Raw genomic sequence first — 15,926 nt, forward strand, 5'->3', positions numbered from 1 at the left:
TTGTCACTTGAATTGTTTATAATAAGAGAAAGTGGGATAACTCACTTCGTGGCACGAACAATGACAAAGCAATGATGACTCATAGGGCCTGTTTGCGCGCGCACTCTCTGCTAGCCGGTGGACGGCAGACGACATGACAGTCTGGCTTCTTGAGTCGATCACTCAACACTGTGTGTGTACTTGTGAGTAGTATTGCGAGCAAATACACTTAGAAAAAGTAGCAATGGATAAGTTTTTAAGAAGACCGTCGTCAAGTAGTGATGCTAGTGCTAGTGAGTGCAGAAAGACAAAATTCCGCAAATATGACCAGTCGTACATACAATTCGGTTTCACTGAACTGGCAGACAAACCTCAATGTGTGGTGTGTAATGAAGTGTTGTCAGCTGAAAGCATGAAGCCTTCGAAAATGAAACGCCATCTAGAAACTAAACATTTTGCTTTGAAAGACAAACCAGTGGAATTTTTCCAAAGAAAACTGTTCTCCCTTCGAAGTCAACAGGTAAACATTACGGATCTTGCTAATGTTAATAAGAATGCTCTTAAAGCTTCATACGAGGTAGCACTGAAGATTGCTAAAAAAGGGAAACCCCATACAATTGCTGAGGAATTAATTCTTCCTGCTGCAATTGATATGGTTTCAAATATAATCAGTCCTCAAGATGCTGAAAAATTGAAAAAAATCCCGTTATCAAATGATACTATTTCAAGAAGAATATGTGACATGGCTGAAGCTGTTCAGAACCAGCTAAAGAAGCAAATAAAAGACAGTACTTTTTTTGCAATTCAGTTGGATGAGTCAACAGATGTTGCCAACTGTGCTCAGTTTTTATGCTTCATCCGGTACGATTACGGTGATGCTATTCATGAAAATATTTTGTTTTGTAAGCCCCTGCCGAATAATACAACAGGTGAAAGTCTTTATAAGGTGTTTGTTCAAGCAACTGAACCTTTTGAATTTGATTGGAAGAAATGTGTTTCAATTTGTAGTGATGGAGCAATGGCCCTTACGGGGAAGAAGAGTGGCTTAATTGCCAGGTTGAAATCATTGACACCGAATGCAAGCTGGGTTCACTGCTTTTTACATAGGCAAGCTTTGGCAGCTAAGAAAATGCCAGATGAATTACGGCAAGTTTCAAATGAAGCTATCAAGATAGTGAACTACATTAAAAGTCGCCCGCTGCAAAGTAGGATGTTTAATATTTTGTGTGAAGTACGGGATAGCCACCGTACTTCACACTGAAGTACGGTGGCTATCCCGTGGTAATCTATTAAGCAGACTGTTTGGATTAAAGTCAGAAATGTTGTTATTTTTGGTTGATAGTAAACCCGAACTTTCCACTTTTTTCAGTGATGAAAAGTGGTTGGCTAAGCTTGCTTATTTGGCTGACATCTTCTCTCACCTTAATATTTTGAACTTATCCCTACAAGGACCAGACAAAAATATGATATATGCTCAAGACAGAGTAAATGCATTTGTAAAAAAACTCAGTGTTTGGAACGCAAGAGTTAAGAAAGAAGATTTTGAAAATTCTACACTAACTCAAGAGTTTATAGGGTTTCTGTCTACATCCTACTGTACATCCCATGACACTTCATCTCTCTCCTTACTAGTATCTTCTCATCTCGAAGGTTTGATTGAACAGTTGACAGATTACATTCCAAATAAGGATACGAGTGGGGTTTTGTGGGTAGTCAATCCGTTCAGTGATCAAGTCGTAACAAAAGCTGAGCTAACTGCTCGTCAACATGATCAACTGATCGAAATTTCAAGTGATCAGTCAGCAAAACTCACTTTTAACAGTACTTGTATCGACAAATTTTGGATAGGTATTAAAAATGAATACCCAGAACTGTCTACAAAAGCATTACAGACTTTGATGCCATTTTCTACGTCTTATAACTGTGAACAAGGTTTCTCCAAAATGGTGAATATCAAAACAAAATCAAGAAATCGTTTGACCCTGGAAAATGACATTCTTTTGTGTATTACAAAACTCATTCCGGACATAAAAAAATTGGTTAATTCCAAACAAGCTCATGTTTCCCATTAAATATTATTACACCTTTTTCAACTTGTATGTGTATTACAAATTTGTGTAGCCTATAAATTTTGTTATTAATAAAAACTACAGCTATGACTGATTTGTTTTTTTGATTTTCCTCCTTATCCCGCGACCCCCCTGGACACACCACGCCACCCCCCTGGGGGTCGCGACCCACAGTTTGAGAACTGATGCTCTAGATGATGACCTACAAATGAAAAATTTTGTCAAATTTATTGTGTTTTATTATTTCACTTCAAGTTTTTTTCAACGTATATAACTTACATCTTGTGAATACCAGACAAATTGTTGCAATTCGGAATCATGAGGGATGAGCGTGTTTTGGAAGTAGTGAGGGGAAGACGAAGTCGAAAACGAAGTGGGGGGAATACTGATAAGCATCGGGCTGGCCCTTCGAGAAGCATTCTTCAACTTCTCTTCAGTTGTGAAAAGACACGACATCAGAATGAAACCATACCTGGTGGATATAGGAAGTGTTGAAAGTTATTCATTTCCCTCATAGGAAATATGCAATGTATTTATTTTAGTCCAAGGACTACTTAACTAGTGACTTCTTCAAGTACAGGTGTTGATTCGATCCTTCTTTTTTATTTTAACAATTTCAATCGACACCTTTTTTTTAAGTTCCTATATTCTGGGTTTGACCTTTTCACATAAAACTTTATACTTCTTATAAGTATTGAAAAACGTTCCAGCATTCATACATCTTATAGTTCAGCTTTCTTAGGATGTGATAAGTTATTCTTCGTTGCTATGGTATCGCAATATTTTGTTTATCTATTAATGGAATCGGTCTAGACTAAGTAGAGAAGAATAAATTCAGGTATTGATTGATATAAACGATAGAAATATGTAGTATCACGCATTATGAACAATCTTCGGGAGATAAAAGTTATCGTCCGAAGATTTCAAGAAGTAACTTTCGTTGTTGTTACGTGTTATTTTTTGCTTTCATTTATAATAATTTTTTTTTGCCTACTTTTTATTATTGCGATGGTTTATTATAGATTTGATACTGCTAAAAAGGAATATAGTTTTGGAAATTATGTATCACGTACGGTTTTTTTGTAATGGAATTTATAAAGAAAACTCCTTTTTTTATTTGTAATTGAAATCTTAACTTTAATAATTGTTAGAATATTACATATAATTGGTATCAAATATTAAAAAAAAATCTATCTTATTCTAATACGCAGTAGAATGTAGTATTTCACTTCGTAGTTTTTTTCTTTTCATATTTTCCATCGGTGTTTCACGACGAATTAACCAACAAAAATCAGCAAGCACTGCTTCTGACCATTTACCATTATAACGTCTCTCTATGTGTAATATGTCTTGATGAAATCTTTCTCCATGCTCATTTGAGACTGCACCAAGATTTCGGGGAAGAAATCTAGATGAGAGTCCAAAAAATTAATTTTGAGGGACATGTTGCATTTTAACGCTTTGTAAGACGCAAGAAGCTCTTGAACAATATTTTTGTAATTTTCAGCTTTTTTGTTCCCCAGAAAATTATGGCATACTTCTACAAAAGCGGTCCAAACTCTTTTTTCAGCATCATTCAATTTAATTTTGAAATGTTCGTCCTTCATGAGCTCTCTTATTTGAGGACCTACAAAGATGCCCTCTTTCAATTTTGCGTCACTGATTCGGGGGAATTTTGAATTCAGATACCGGAAGCCTTCACCGTCCTTATCCATTGCTTTCACGAAGATTTTCATAAGTCCCAGCTTTATATGCAACGGTGGAAGAAACATTTTCTCACTACGAACTAAAGGCTCTTCATTTACATTCTTGACTCCGGGCTTTAAACTAGCCCTTTGTGGCCAATTTTTAACAACGTACTGTTTATCTCTAGCGCGACTGTCCCACTCGCATAAAAAACAACAAAATTTGGTATAGCCTCCTTGCAGTACAGTTAACATTGCCACTACTTTTAAATCAGCACATATGTTCCACATGTACTATGAATATATAATTTTTTGCAACAATAACTTCATATTTCCATAATTTTCTTTCATATTTGTTGCATGTGCAAGGGGCACTGAAGGATATTTATTGCCATTGTGAAGTAAGACAGCTTTAAGACTGATTTTAGAAGAATCAATGAATAGTCGCCATTCCTCAGGCCCTTCAGGGAATCCTAGTTCTTGTAGAAGTTCTTCAGCATTATTACAATATACCAAGTCTTCCTCTTTGGTGAAATATATCATAAAGTCCTCTTGTCTGTTACGAAATATGATATTCTCGTATTTTTATCCAATAAATTCCATTGCTTTAATCTCAATCCAAGAAGTTGAGCCTTTGATTTTGAGAGTCCCAAATTCCAGACGGGATCATTTAAATCAGATTGCGTAATGAGATGAAGTTCTGATGACCTTGTAGATAAAGACGAAGATTTCATTGTAGAGAAGCTACCGATAGATCACTCGTAAGTTGAGAAGAAGCAATTTCATCATCAACAATTTCGTTGCGATTAATATACATGAGAGGTGTTTCATTGCCTCTAGAAACTGGCCTTCGTGCAGACGTTATGATCGGATATTTAATTTTGTTCCTATTTTTTTTCATAAAGCCCTTTATCTCCGTCATACAAAAATAACAATCATTATCATGATTCTGGGGTTCACTCCAAATCATAGGTGTTTTAAATGGCATGGACTTATGACTTCCTTCACACCAACCTCGAAGCGTTCTTGAACAAGTGTTGCAGCATATTTTTATCCCTTTCGTCAACTGAAAACCCAAAAAACCTTCGTACGCAGTTTTGATTAGGCTTGAAATTTTATTCTGTTGTGATTTTACAACAAATTCACCATATACGTAGCAAAATACATTTGGTGAATTTTTGCAAGTTCTTGGCATTTTGTAACTACAACAAAATTAAATTAAATATTATACGCGCTAGCGCGTGTAATTGTTCAAAAACAATGTAAGACAATATCATTCTATCTCTTTCTAACACAGTACACCAGTTTTGCGTGGACAAATGCGATATAAGCTGATTGAAGCAGAGTTATAAGCAGTGTTAGTACAAAATATATGAGAGAAAAACAGGAATTATAAGAAATAATGAAAAATCCTAAAAAAAAAAAGTATACGTGTCAGCAAAAATGGAAAACAGATTTGGATTCAGCATGTTCAACTCTTCATAGAAGTCTATTTTTTATCTAAAGGAGGATTTTGTTGCAGACCAGTGTTATTGATATTTCATTTATTTTTTCACCCATTTTGGTGAATTCATACCTTTTGGGTCACTACCAGATCATTTCCTTTCTTTTTCGTACTTCCACATTCAATGTCCATTATTTGTTTCTTCTTTTTTATGTTAGTTTATTGTCTTACTCACTCAAATTGATCCTTATATTTTCGATGGGACACTGAGTTTAGCTTTTAATCCGGTTATATTTTTAGACAATGAAGGTCTGAACCTTACATTTGAGAATTTGTTGGCATACATATCAAGTTTACGAGAGTGTTTTGGTAGGGTTAGATTTCAAGAAATAATTTTTCGAAATTCACGACCTGAATAGAAAATGAAATGTTGGGTGATAAGTACAAATTTTTTTCAGAACAATAGGAAGCACAAAACTAATACTTATTGCACTGGAAATACAACAATAATTAATAATCATTTCTACTCAGCACCTATTGAATTGAAGGAGATTGCAAAGTTAATAAGTGACACCTGCAAATTCTCATTAGGCAATCGTGCTAGTGAGGTCCTGATCAATATTGGGAATGAATCTTAAAATTGTGAATATGCTGTGTTGTCAGCTCGATACACACATTTCCAGGAATTTCTGCGAAATTTGACACCCTCTTCAGAAGGATTCATTTAATCAGTAAAGTAGAATTTTTCTGTGATGAAACAGTGACAACATTGGAGTACATGGCATGATTAGCAGTGTGAGTGGGAGAAATGGAATAAATTATATTTTTTCCTATAATCCTTAGACTAGAGTCTAGTCTAGAGTTCAGTTTGATTGTGCTCTTGATTTGATATAGTTCATTGTCAGGTGAGACTGTGTCATTTCAGTTTGTGTTTCTGAAACTTATATCTGAAAACTTTTTCGTCTATAGATTCTTGAAATTGCAACCATGGTTGGTTCAAATAAGAATTATGAGTTATTGGAGAAAATTGCGAAAACGATTTTGCTCTTTGATCCCTGTTGAACGGTCAACGGCCTTATCGGCTTCAAACCAAATCATGACATTTTTAAATACATTTGTGAAAACATAAGAATTGCCACATTAAAATATCCTAGTCAGGTATACAGACACATTCATGAAAATAAATCTCAACTTGAATCAATAATAATAAAACTCGCACGTGGAGAAGAATATACTAGTGAAAGGAAAATAAAAATAATTGAAACATTACAAAATTTAGATATAAATCCAGTTGAAATTAGATTGCATATATCGAAGAGGCGTGTAATAACAAATGTCTGTCAGGCTCTCGGTCTAAATTCTAAAAATATTAATCATAGAAAAAGAATTTATTATTACTTGTCGAAATATTACAGTGATAACAGAAATGTTGGTCATATTAATCAAGAAATATTTGAGGATACTGAATTTGACGATAAACATCAAAAAAATAATAATTTGCGTTCAAAATTTTCAAATGAAAATGTTTTCTGTTCAACTCCCATAAATACTGATAACTTTCGGCCTTGTGAGAAAGCAGAAGTCCCATTTAGTTCAATAAAGAAACTGTCGAGCTATTCAAATGAAGAAATCAATCGATATCGATTCATCATTTTGCTATGAATACGAGAACAGTAGTAATCAGATTGCAAAAGTAGATATAACACCTGAAAGTTTCAATATTCCTAAAAGTTTCAACTTGTCCGATTCAAACACAAGTATTCTTCTACCAATTAATTCTAAAAACATTGACGATTTACCTCCTAGTTCGTATAAAGATTGTACAATTTTAGAGGGATCTTTCTCGATTGCAGATTCATATTTTGCTTATATAATAAAAGAAAAGCGTTTAATTAGTGAATATTATCCTCCATATTTTCGGAACCGTATAAAGAAATTTGTCAATAATGTATGTGTCATCTTGATAAAATATCCGAAATATCTCAAAGATGGATCAATTAAAATATTTGCTCTTTGCAAAAAGAATACTATAAATGCAAGAAATTTGTAATTTTAATTCGGGATAAAAAAGTTGAGGTATATACTAGTTCAAATAATTTATGCCATCCGGATAAAATCACAATGCATGTCAAAGGTATCGAACGTACTATGTTTAAAAGAAAAGTTTTGCATAAAAACCCGTCAGAATATAACGAATAACGAATCTTACTATTAGGTAATCTACAAGACATAAAGTCAGATTGTACAATAAGAAAAATTGAATCGGAAGCGGAATCTCATTGGGATCGAGATGTGGATGATATAGTCGACTTAGTGAAAATGCAAGAGGAACACGGGGATAAAGCAAGTATCTGTACCATTCAACGTGAAAATGTATAGTCAAGAACAATTCGAAGTCCTTGATATAAGCGGATTAAATAATCTACCCATAATTTATTTTGATGCTATTGGCGGTATCGTGGGAAAACCAACTGTAAAGACGAAAACAGTTTTTTTGTATTGCGCTGAACTACCTTTCATCTGAGCGTATATTTCCGTATTTGAAATGATTTCGGGTTTGCACTTTTCAAAGACAATTTTCAATGTTTTTTATGATTTTCGAGTTTTTTGCGAAGAACAAAATAAGTGGCCCATTTTCGGATCTGTGGTAACTGATTTCAGTTTTGCCAACATACATGCCATCTGCAAAGCCTGTAACCGAATAGATTTATTAGAATATTTGAGAATTACATATATTTCATCAACCGATGTACTCCCGGAACTCCCGAATGATCTAATTACTATACATTTGTGTTGCTCACACCTCATGAAAAATTTCAGTAAAGACATTAATGAATATTTTGCAGATCATATTGCACGTGATTTTTACAAAGACCTAATGGCTTCGGTGATTATTATGAACGTTTTTTGTGATACTGAAGATTTGGTTTCAGAGCGTAAGTATCCTATTACTAAGCCCTGTAAGTAGAAGAAGCCTTACTTCAACGAGCCAGACTAGATATAGTAGGTAACATATTACGCCATAAAAAAAATTCTCCGTTGGGGTATCGAACGCGGGACGTCTGTGTGGTAGTCTTCGACTATAATCTCGTCGGTAGCGAGGGAAATTGAAAGTGAATGCGGCTGGTTGGTAAATATGGTTGAATATTACGATAAAGTTTGCTCGGCTGGTTGGTGATAACGACTTCAGAGAACATTGGGTATACATGGGTGTGTATCTCTGCGTTGATTGTTTTTCGAAAGCTTAGACGGTTTTGAACATCAACACAAGTAGTGGAAGTACCTACTGGTAGTAGTTCAAGGAGATACTACTACTTCATAGTGATATAGGGAAAAATAAGAGGTATGGAGAATGCAAGTCGTTTTGACGTGGTAGTCTTTGTCCTAAGTTTTCGAGAGCAACGTGAACTGCTGATGGCGTAGTTGTCGGATACTGAGATTCCACAATGTGTTTTAGAGGGCCGTTGATTTCGTGTGATAGATGATTTTAGGACAGAATCTCATGCTTTCAATGGTATTTCATTTATGATTTGGCTCATTCTAGTATGGATTTATGCTGACAGATACGGGTGGGATCAAGTCGAAATATTGGTTAGGTCATACGGAATTGGATAGGGGACCCTGGGGCTGGTTTTAACAGGGGTAAATACTAACAGCGTAATTACATGGAACATATTCGACTTACCATGTTAGTTCCAACGCACTTTGTGCTTACGAATACGCGCTAACGTGTCTCGACCTGTCAGTTGCCGGCCGAGCGTCACGGGAGCAGGTTGTGTCAGACGCCTTCAATTTCACAGGTAAATGAACTTTTTAACGTGTTTAATTTTTTGCATTACTTTTTAAATATGTATCGTAAAAAATTGGCTTTGGTATTGCATAAATCTGTATTTATTGTATTTTTCATTAATGTTAAAGTTTTAATCGAGAATATAACCGGTAAAAGAAAAACTATAACTTTGTGCAAAATGGGGTCGTGGGGTTGGTTTTAACAAAATGCACGGGGTAGGTTCTAACGCGTTAATATTTGCCCCGCACACGGGGCAGGTTTTAACAGTTGAAAAAATTTAAACGTAGGTAATATTGTTCTTACTGTTTCTATACGACGAGGGTGCAATTTTGATACCAAATGTGATCCCATTTAAAAAATGTTAAGGTTATGGCGACAATGTTTGACGACCTCTGTGGTTGAGTGGTTAGCGTGCCGGCTTTCAAAGCGCCGCCATCTCTGAGGTTACGGGTTCGATCCCCGGTTGGGGCAATGTAGAAAATTAAGTTTTCTACATTGTGGGTTTGGGTGTTGTGGTATCTTCGTTGTTTCTTATTTCCATAATACAAATGCATAAGCTACTTACTAAGGGATCGGAGCAATCTATGTGATGTTGTCCACTATTTATTTATTCATTTAATATTGCGTGCGATATGGATCGACCTATTAAACTTCTACTTATTCTTTTTTTTTTAGGATGAGGAATTATAAAAGGAAAACCACGCGTGGAAGTACATCGGAAGAGGTCTATGAACTAGCAGCTAAGGAAGTGTTGGAAAATAAAAAGAGCCCGAGGGAAGCAGCTAGAAGTTTCGAAATATGCCATGTAACACTACATACATTTATGAAAAAGAAGAAAGAAGGCTTACCGGTAGAACTGGGATATAAAAAAAATAGACAAGTGTTTAATACACAACAAGAAACAAAGTTAGCAGAATATCTTCTACAATGTGCTGTAATATATTTTGGCTTGCTACCTAGTGAAGTCAAAAAACTGGCGTATGAAATTGCCGTTTATCACAAGATTTCCAACATTCCTGTAAGTTGGATAAGAAATAAGTCCGCTGGTAATGACTGGTTTACAGCATTTTTGAAGAGGAACCCAAATTTGGCACTGCGAAGCCGGAAGCAACCAGTTTAAGTCGAGCTACATCGTTTAACCGAACAAATGTGGAGCAGTTTTTCACAAAATACAAGGAAATTCTTCAGAGGTAGAACTGCAAGTAGGATTTGGAACGTTGACGAAACGGGAGTCACAACAGTACAGAAACCAAAGAAGATCGTCGCACAGCGCGGTTCAAAACAAGTTGGAGCAGTCACATCTGCCGAAAGGGGCGTCTTGGTAATTGTGGCAGCAGCAGCAAATGCATTAGGTAACCACATTCCTTGCATGTTTGTGTTTCCACGAATCCGATATAATGACATTTTCATTAAAAATGGCCCGCCTGAAGCTATTGGCGCCGGTAACAGTTCAGGCTGGATATCTGAGACTGAATTTTTGATATTTTTGGATCATTTCATAAAACACGTGAAACCCACTAAAGATGATCCGGTACTTCTTTTTTTAGACAATTATCACTCGCACGTAAATGTGGCGGTGATAAATAAAGCGAAGGAAAATTATGTGATCCTACTTTCATTTCCTCCACACTGTTCGCACAAGCTGCAGCCATTAGATGTGGGAATTTATGGGCTCTGAAGAATTACGTTACCAGACTACAAACTAATTGGATGATTAACAATCCTGGAAAGACGATGACTATTTATGACCTGCCTGGTATTGTAAGAGAAGCATTTCCGTTGGCTTTCACCCCGAACAATATTGCTCACTCGTTTAGAAAAGCTGGTATCTGGCCATGCAATGAGTTTGTTTTTGGCGATGACGACTTTGCTCCGTCTTTCGTAACAGACCGGCCAATGCCTGTATCCCAGCCAAATGACAACACTAATGCAGCGCCTGTTGAGTCTAATATCACGATTCCCCCGAATCAACAAAACGAGGAAGACATTTTAAGTAATCCATCGCCTTCATTGCTGCAAACTGAGGAACAAGACGAATTAACACCAAAGAGTCTCAGCCTAACATTAGGCCTGGAACCGTCCTTGATACCAGAAATCGAAAGAAGCATGCCTTATCTTGATATCAGCGTAGGTGCAGTAATTGAGGAAATGTCAAGGAGTCCAGTTCCTGGTACATCAACTGCAGAAAATGAACCAGCAGTGACGTCTCGTCCAAGAGATTCACCAACATTCTTTAGTCCCGAAGCTGTACGGCCATTGCCAAAAGCGGCCCCCCGCTCTAAGTCTAATCGAGGTCGCAAGCGAAAATGTGCAATCTTAACCGACACTCCGGAAAAGAGTGCTTTAGAAGAAGAAGCTAAGCTAAAGAATAACAAAAAGAAATCTACTGCGAAAGTAAAAGTCGATAAGGAAAAGCAAAGAGTTAAGAAACGTAAAGTGGAAAAAAAAGAGAAGAAGTCCAGTAAACAGCCTAGGGATAGAGTAAAAAAGAAAGTATTACAAGAGAGTTCAGAAGACGACGATGATGAGGATGAAACCATTTGCTCAGGCTGTGGCTCATCATATTCTGAAGATATATCTGGTGTGGACTGGGTTGAATGTATATCCTGTAAACAATGGTCGCATATAACTTGCATAAAAGGCGATGCAGTTGCTTATGTTTGCACAAACTGCAACTCAGATTCCGATTACGATGACTAATTTTTATCACTGGTTTGAAGACTGACTAATGAGTAGGTTGAGTAAGACTGATTAGAAAGTTTCACTGTTATAACCAAAGTTGTACCTATGTTGATTTATTAGAGGAGTAATGTTTTGTTATTTTATTTGATAAAGATAGATTTAGTAAGTTTTAAGTTTATTACACATGTTTAAACGGCAAGGAGCCGAATTTCATTTTATTTGGATTTTTAATGATCATTTGATGATCAAACATTATTTTTTGTTCTCTGATTTGAGTAATGCTGATTAAGTGAGTCAGTTTAACTATATAATTTAAGTTTTCTGTTTATTTTATGAACGGTAAGGAACCGCATTTAATTTTATTAGTGTTTCTAATAAACATTGAATATTATTTTGTTGTTTATCTTAACCAAAATCCCATTCCCAACTACATGTTATTTCTTACCTCCGCTGTTAAAACTTTCCCCAGCGGTGTTAAAACCAACCCCAAACCGGAGGTAAGATCTAACAAGTGACTTGTTTGCCAAAACTCGTTTTTTCTCAGATATGGTAATTATTATATACATTTTGTTGTACTTTACGTAAAGCTCATTAAATTTTGCATCATTTACCAAAAAACCATGTTTCTTGCTAAAATAGTTTAGAAAATATTACGCTTAATTCAAAATTTGTTAGAACCAGTCCCCGTCTCCCCTATATATATATATATATATATATATATATATATATATATACATATATACAAAGAGAGATTTTATCGAACGCTTAATTCAAAATTTGTTAGAACCAGCCCCCGTCTCCCCTATATATATATATATATATATATATATATATATATATATATATTCATGCGTTTCATACGCAGCTGAGCCACCGATAGCAAACCCCACATGCAATCTCGAGCCACTATTTCAAACCTGAGCCATATATATGGCTCAGGTTTGATTTTTCCGTATTTCTCACTCATCTGCTGTCCAAGAGCCAATATTCGAAGGAGGGAGCGCGAAGCCAATATTATCCAATCATTTTCGTAATGCCCCGTCACGTGTTTCTTTTGTAAATAAGCGCTATTTGACAAAGTTCAATGGGTCAGGTTGGTATGAAAGATGTAAAAATTAGTTCGACGAAATTCCAGAATGGCGCTGCATATGCTTTCATCATATACAAATGTATACATCGGCAATACCAACTCCTATATGCGAACCTGAGCCATATGAATTTGGCATCACTGTTTCGATTCTTCAACAGGGGACTTCACTAGAGTGTTTAAAGTTGTACTAAAATATGTAGGAACCAGGGCCGTCGTCGTTGAAGCCTCCTCCCTACTTTTTCAACTTGGGAAAAAGTTGGTACATTTTTGGCCGTGAAGATAGAAAAAAATAATACATAGTAACAAAATGAATAAACATCAAAATAATAAAAATAAGAGAAAAGAAAGGGAGATGTAATAAGAAAAGGGAAAGAACCAGGAGAAGGTTGGGATTTTCCAACATGCATAACTTGGAGATTAAATACTTTGAAATTCTGAGCTGTTTGAAAACTTCAAAAAAGTTTAGTTTCTCCCAAGTAAGAGAACAGTCCACAAATTTTGTAGTGATAATTTTACAAAATTCCTAACTTTTCGCTGAGTCTTCGACTTGGAAACGTTGATTTTCGGGCCGCGAAAATAAAAAAAATAATAGTAGAAAACAATAAGCAAAATATTATTTAAGTGTTGTTTCCTTTCATTTGTACTGAATATTCCTATAAATGGTGGATATGGTGGAAGACCAAGGACCGTGGTCCAAAGTAGAATGATTCCCATTATTATTTTTATGATTACCAAAATTTATTTTTGTTTGTGCATACCCTAATGAGCATAAGCATTCAGCCAATCTTTGGATAGCTCAGTAAGAAAATTAATTTATTATAGTAGTAACTAATCCCTCGGCTTTCATTTTCTTGAAAGTTGGGAAATTTTGCTGTTGGGCTTGGGGAAAATTTGGATTCCCTCCCCCCTGGTTTTTCTTTTCGCTGCGGTCCTGGTAGAAACCATGTCTCAACGAACTACTAAGTTTGTTGTTGTTATTTTATAATTAGAACAGCCAAATCAATTATGTGATTCCAAATACCTATCTTATGTGTCTGTGCACGTTTATTTCATTTCAACTTAATGCTTCATATATGATCGACTGAAAATCTACCAGAACACTGTCTCTTCTTTTACTAGTTGTACGGAATGAAACGTTATTCCTAGTTCATGATGAATCCCTTTTATCGAAAATTCGAATGATGAATAATTGTAATCAGTTGACGAATACTGAAATGGTTCTTCAGAATCATAAGCCAATTAAAAAATATTACTACGCAATTGGCTATTTTGAGCAAGGAAGGTATAGTCATTGATTTATTTGACAACACTCCGGAGTCTAAATACTGAAATATTTCTGAAAATAATTGATTTATTTGTTTTTCGAAAACAGCATTCACTTGGCGGCCAAATTATGGATCAGGAGAATTTTGAGAAAAATCCTGAGTCTGTTCTGGCGTGATTTTGCAATCGGTTTCAAACTGGCTTGAATATATCATAATATATTATTTTTTTCCTCACATTTCCCCTCACATCATTATGACTCCTAGAAGCGCATTTCGAAAACCAAGTTATTTTCATAAGTAGGGATCGTTATCCCTACTCACTATTACGTTATAGAATTTCGCATCTAGGAGTGAAATTACTTGTGTGCTAGAGGAACAAATAATACTTGTTGTCATTGATTGATAACACAGGCGCCAATTATCCCAATTTCGGTTACAATTTTTGATTGTTCTGTACAAGCACTTATAGAAAAATAAATCTTGATTTGCAAGAAAAAGAAAATGAATTCGAAAGCATCCTCACTTAAACAGAAAAAATTACTCTCAAGTCTTGTAGTAGAATTGTTATCAGAGGAAAAAGAGAGCGAGGAGTTCTTATTTTATTTTCTCAAAAAGTGAGACAATACCTCTATGTTTTAGTGAAAGTGAGGGAGAGATTTGTGAAAGACAATGATTACATATTTCACACTGATGGAAAATCATTTTCAGTACACTGTTACACAGTTACTGCAATTTTTGAAAAGTGAAAGTTGAAGTGCAACTGTCCAGGTTTATGGGACATACCCTCAAAACGCACTGTGATATCTAGTACTTATACTACTTACAGTAATTATCATACAAAATATCCAAACTTCCGCTCCTCGCAACAGAAGGAGGTTTGGAAAAATATACGGAATTATCATTGGATGAAATTAACGTTGATATGAACTCGATCGTTGAGAAGTGTGACTTTGAAGAGAGAACATCTTCAATACATGATGAAATGACCAAGAACACATGACCAAGAATGAACAAGAAAAAAGTGTTCATCCAAAAATGTCATGGTCTGCAGAACATAAAAAAATATTGCAAAATATGAGAAACAGATTGAAAGCAAAAGGGCTCCAAAAGAACACGAGATCACTAAAGTCTATCCAAATCCAAGATAGAGTGAAACAAAATAAAATCGAAGCGTGATGTTCACGTGATCGCCCAGTGTCAGATGGAAAGGGCAACGTTCATTGGTGAATTCGCCTTGTTGATACGAGTTCGGTACCAGCACAGGGTCCAAACGCAACGATCAAAAAAAAACATTTGAGTGTTGAGATGGAAGAAGTGATTTTAAATGTGTTCAAGAAAGAGATGGAAGAAATTGAGACATCGATTGTCGACGAAGTCGTATCGATAGTTTCCGATAAAATGCAGTGTGATGTGCTTCGATTTACAATGTTTTACGGGAATATAAACAAAATCATACATTTTCCAAACCGAATACAAATCAGAATCGTCAAACCATTATAAAATCAATAGATGGTGCTGATAAACATGCAATCAAGAGGAAAGTGCATGAGTACTTTTTCAGAAATGAAATACCCACGATAGACAAAATACTCACAGAAATAAATGAAGATGTTTTATTGCCAAGTTTTAAGCGGTCAACATTCCATAAAGTATTGAAACATTTGAATTTTGTATGGAAAAAACGAGGGCGCAATAGTTTATTACTGGATAGAGAGGAAATTGTGTTATGGAGGAGAGAGTATTTGACCAAAATTAAATATTATAGGGAACAACAGAGAACAATTTATTATATGGATGAAACTTGGGTTAATGCTGGTCATACTACCCCTGAAGTATGGGTCGATGAAACTGTGACCTCATCTAGGAGGGCCTTTCTAGATGGATTATCCACCGGATAAACAAACCCATCAGATAAACTTATA

General features: G+C 35.5%; 1 protein-coding gene across 1 annotated transcript; it reads left to right on the forward strand.

Annotated features, from left to right (window-relative positions):
* The first annotated feature begins 223 nt into the window (after nucleotides 1–223).
* LOC141482506 (zinc finger BED domain-containing protein 5-like) lies at nucleotides 224–10,087 on the forward strand. Its single transcript, XM_074175910.1, has 2 exons — nucleotides 224–1,125; nucleotides 9,643–10,087. The coding sequence occupies exons 1-2, from the start codon at nucleotides 224–226 to the stop codon at nucleotides 10,085–10,087; spliced, it is 1,347 nt and encodes a 448-aa protein (XP_074032011.1).
* Nucleotides 10,088–15,926: the final 5,839 nt, after the last annotated feature.

The sequence above is a fragment of the Leptinotarsa decemlineata genome, unplaced genomic scaffold, assembly GCF_025532065.1.
Source record: "Leptinotarsa decemlineata unplaced genomic scaffold, Ldec_3_MD MMD2_P_RNA_scaffold_14, whole genome shotgun sequence".
Classification (NCBI taxonomy): Eukaryota; Metazoa; Arthropoda; class Insecta; order Coleoptera; family Chrysomelidae; genus Leptinotarsa; species Leptinotarsa decemlineata.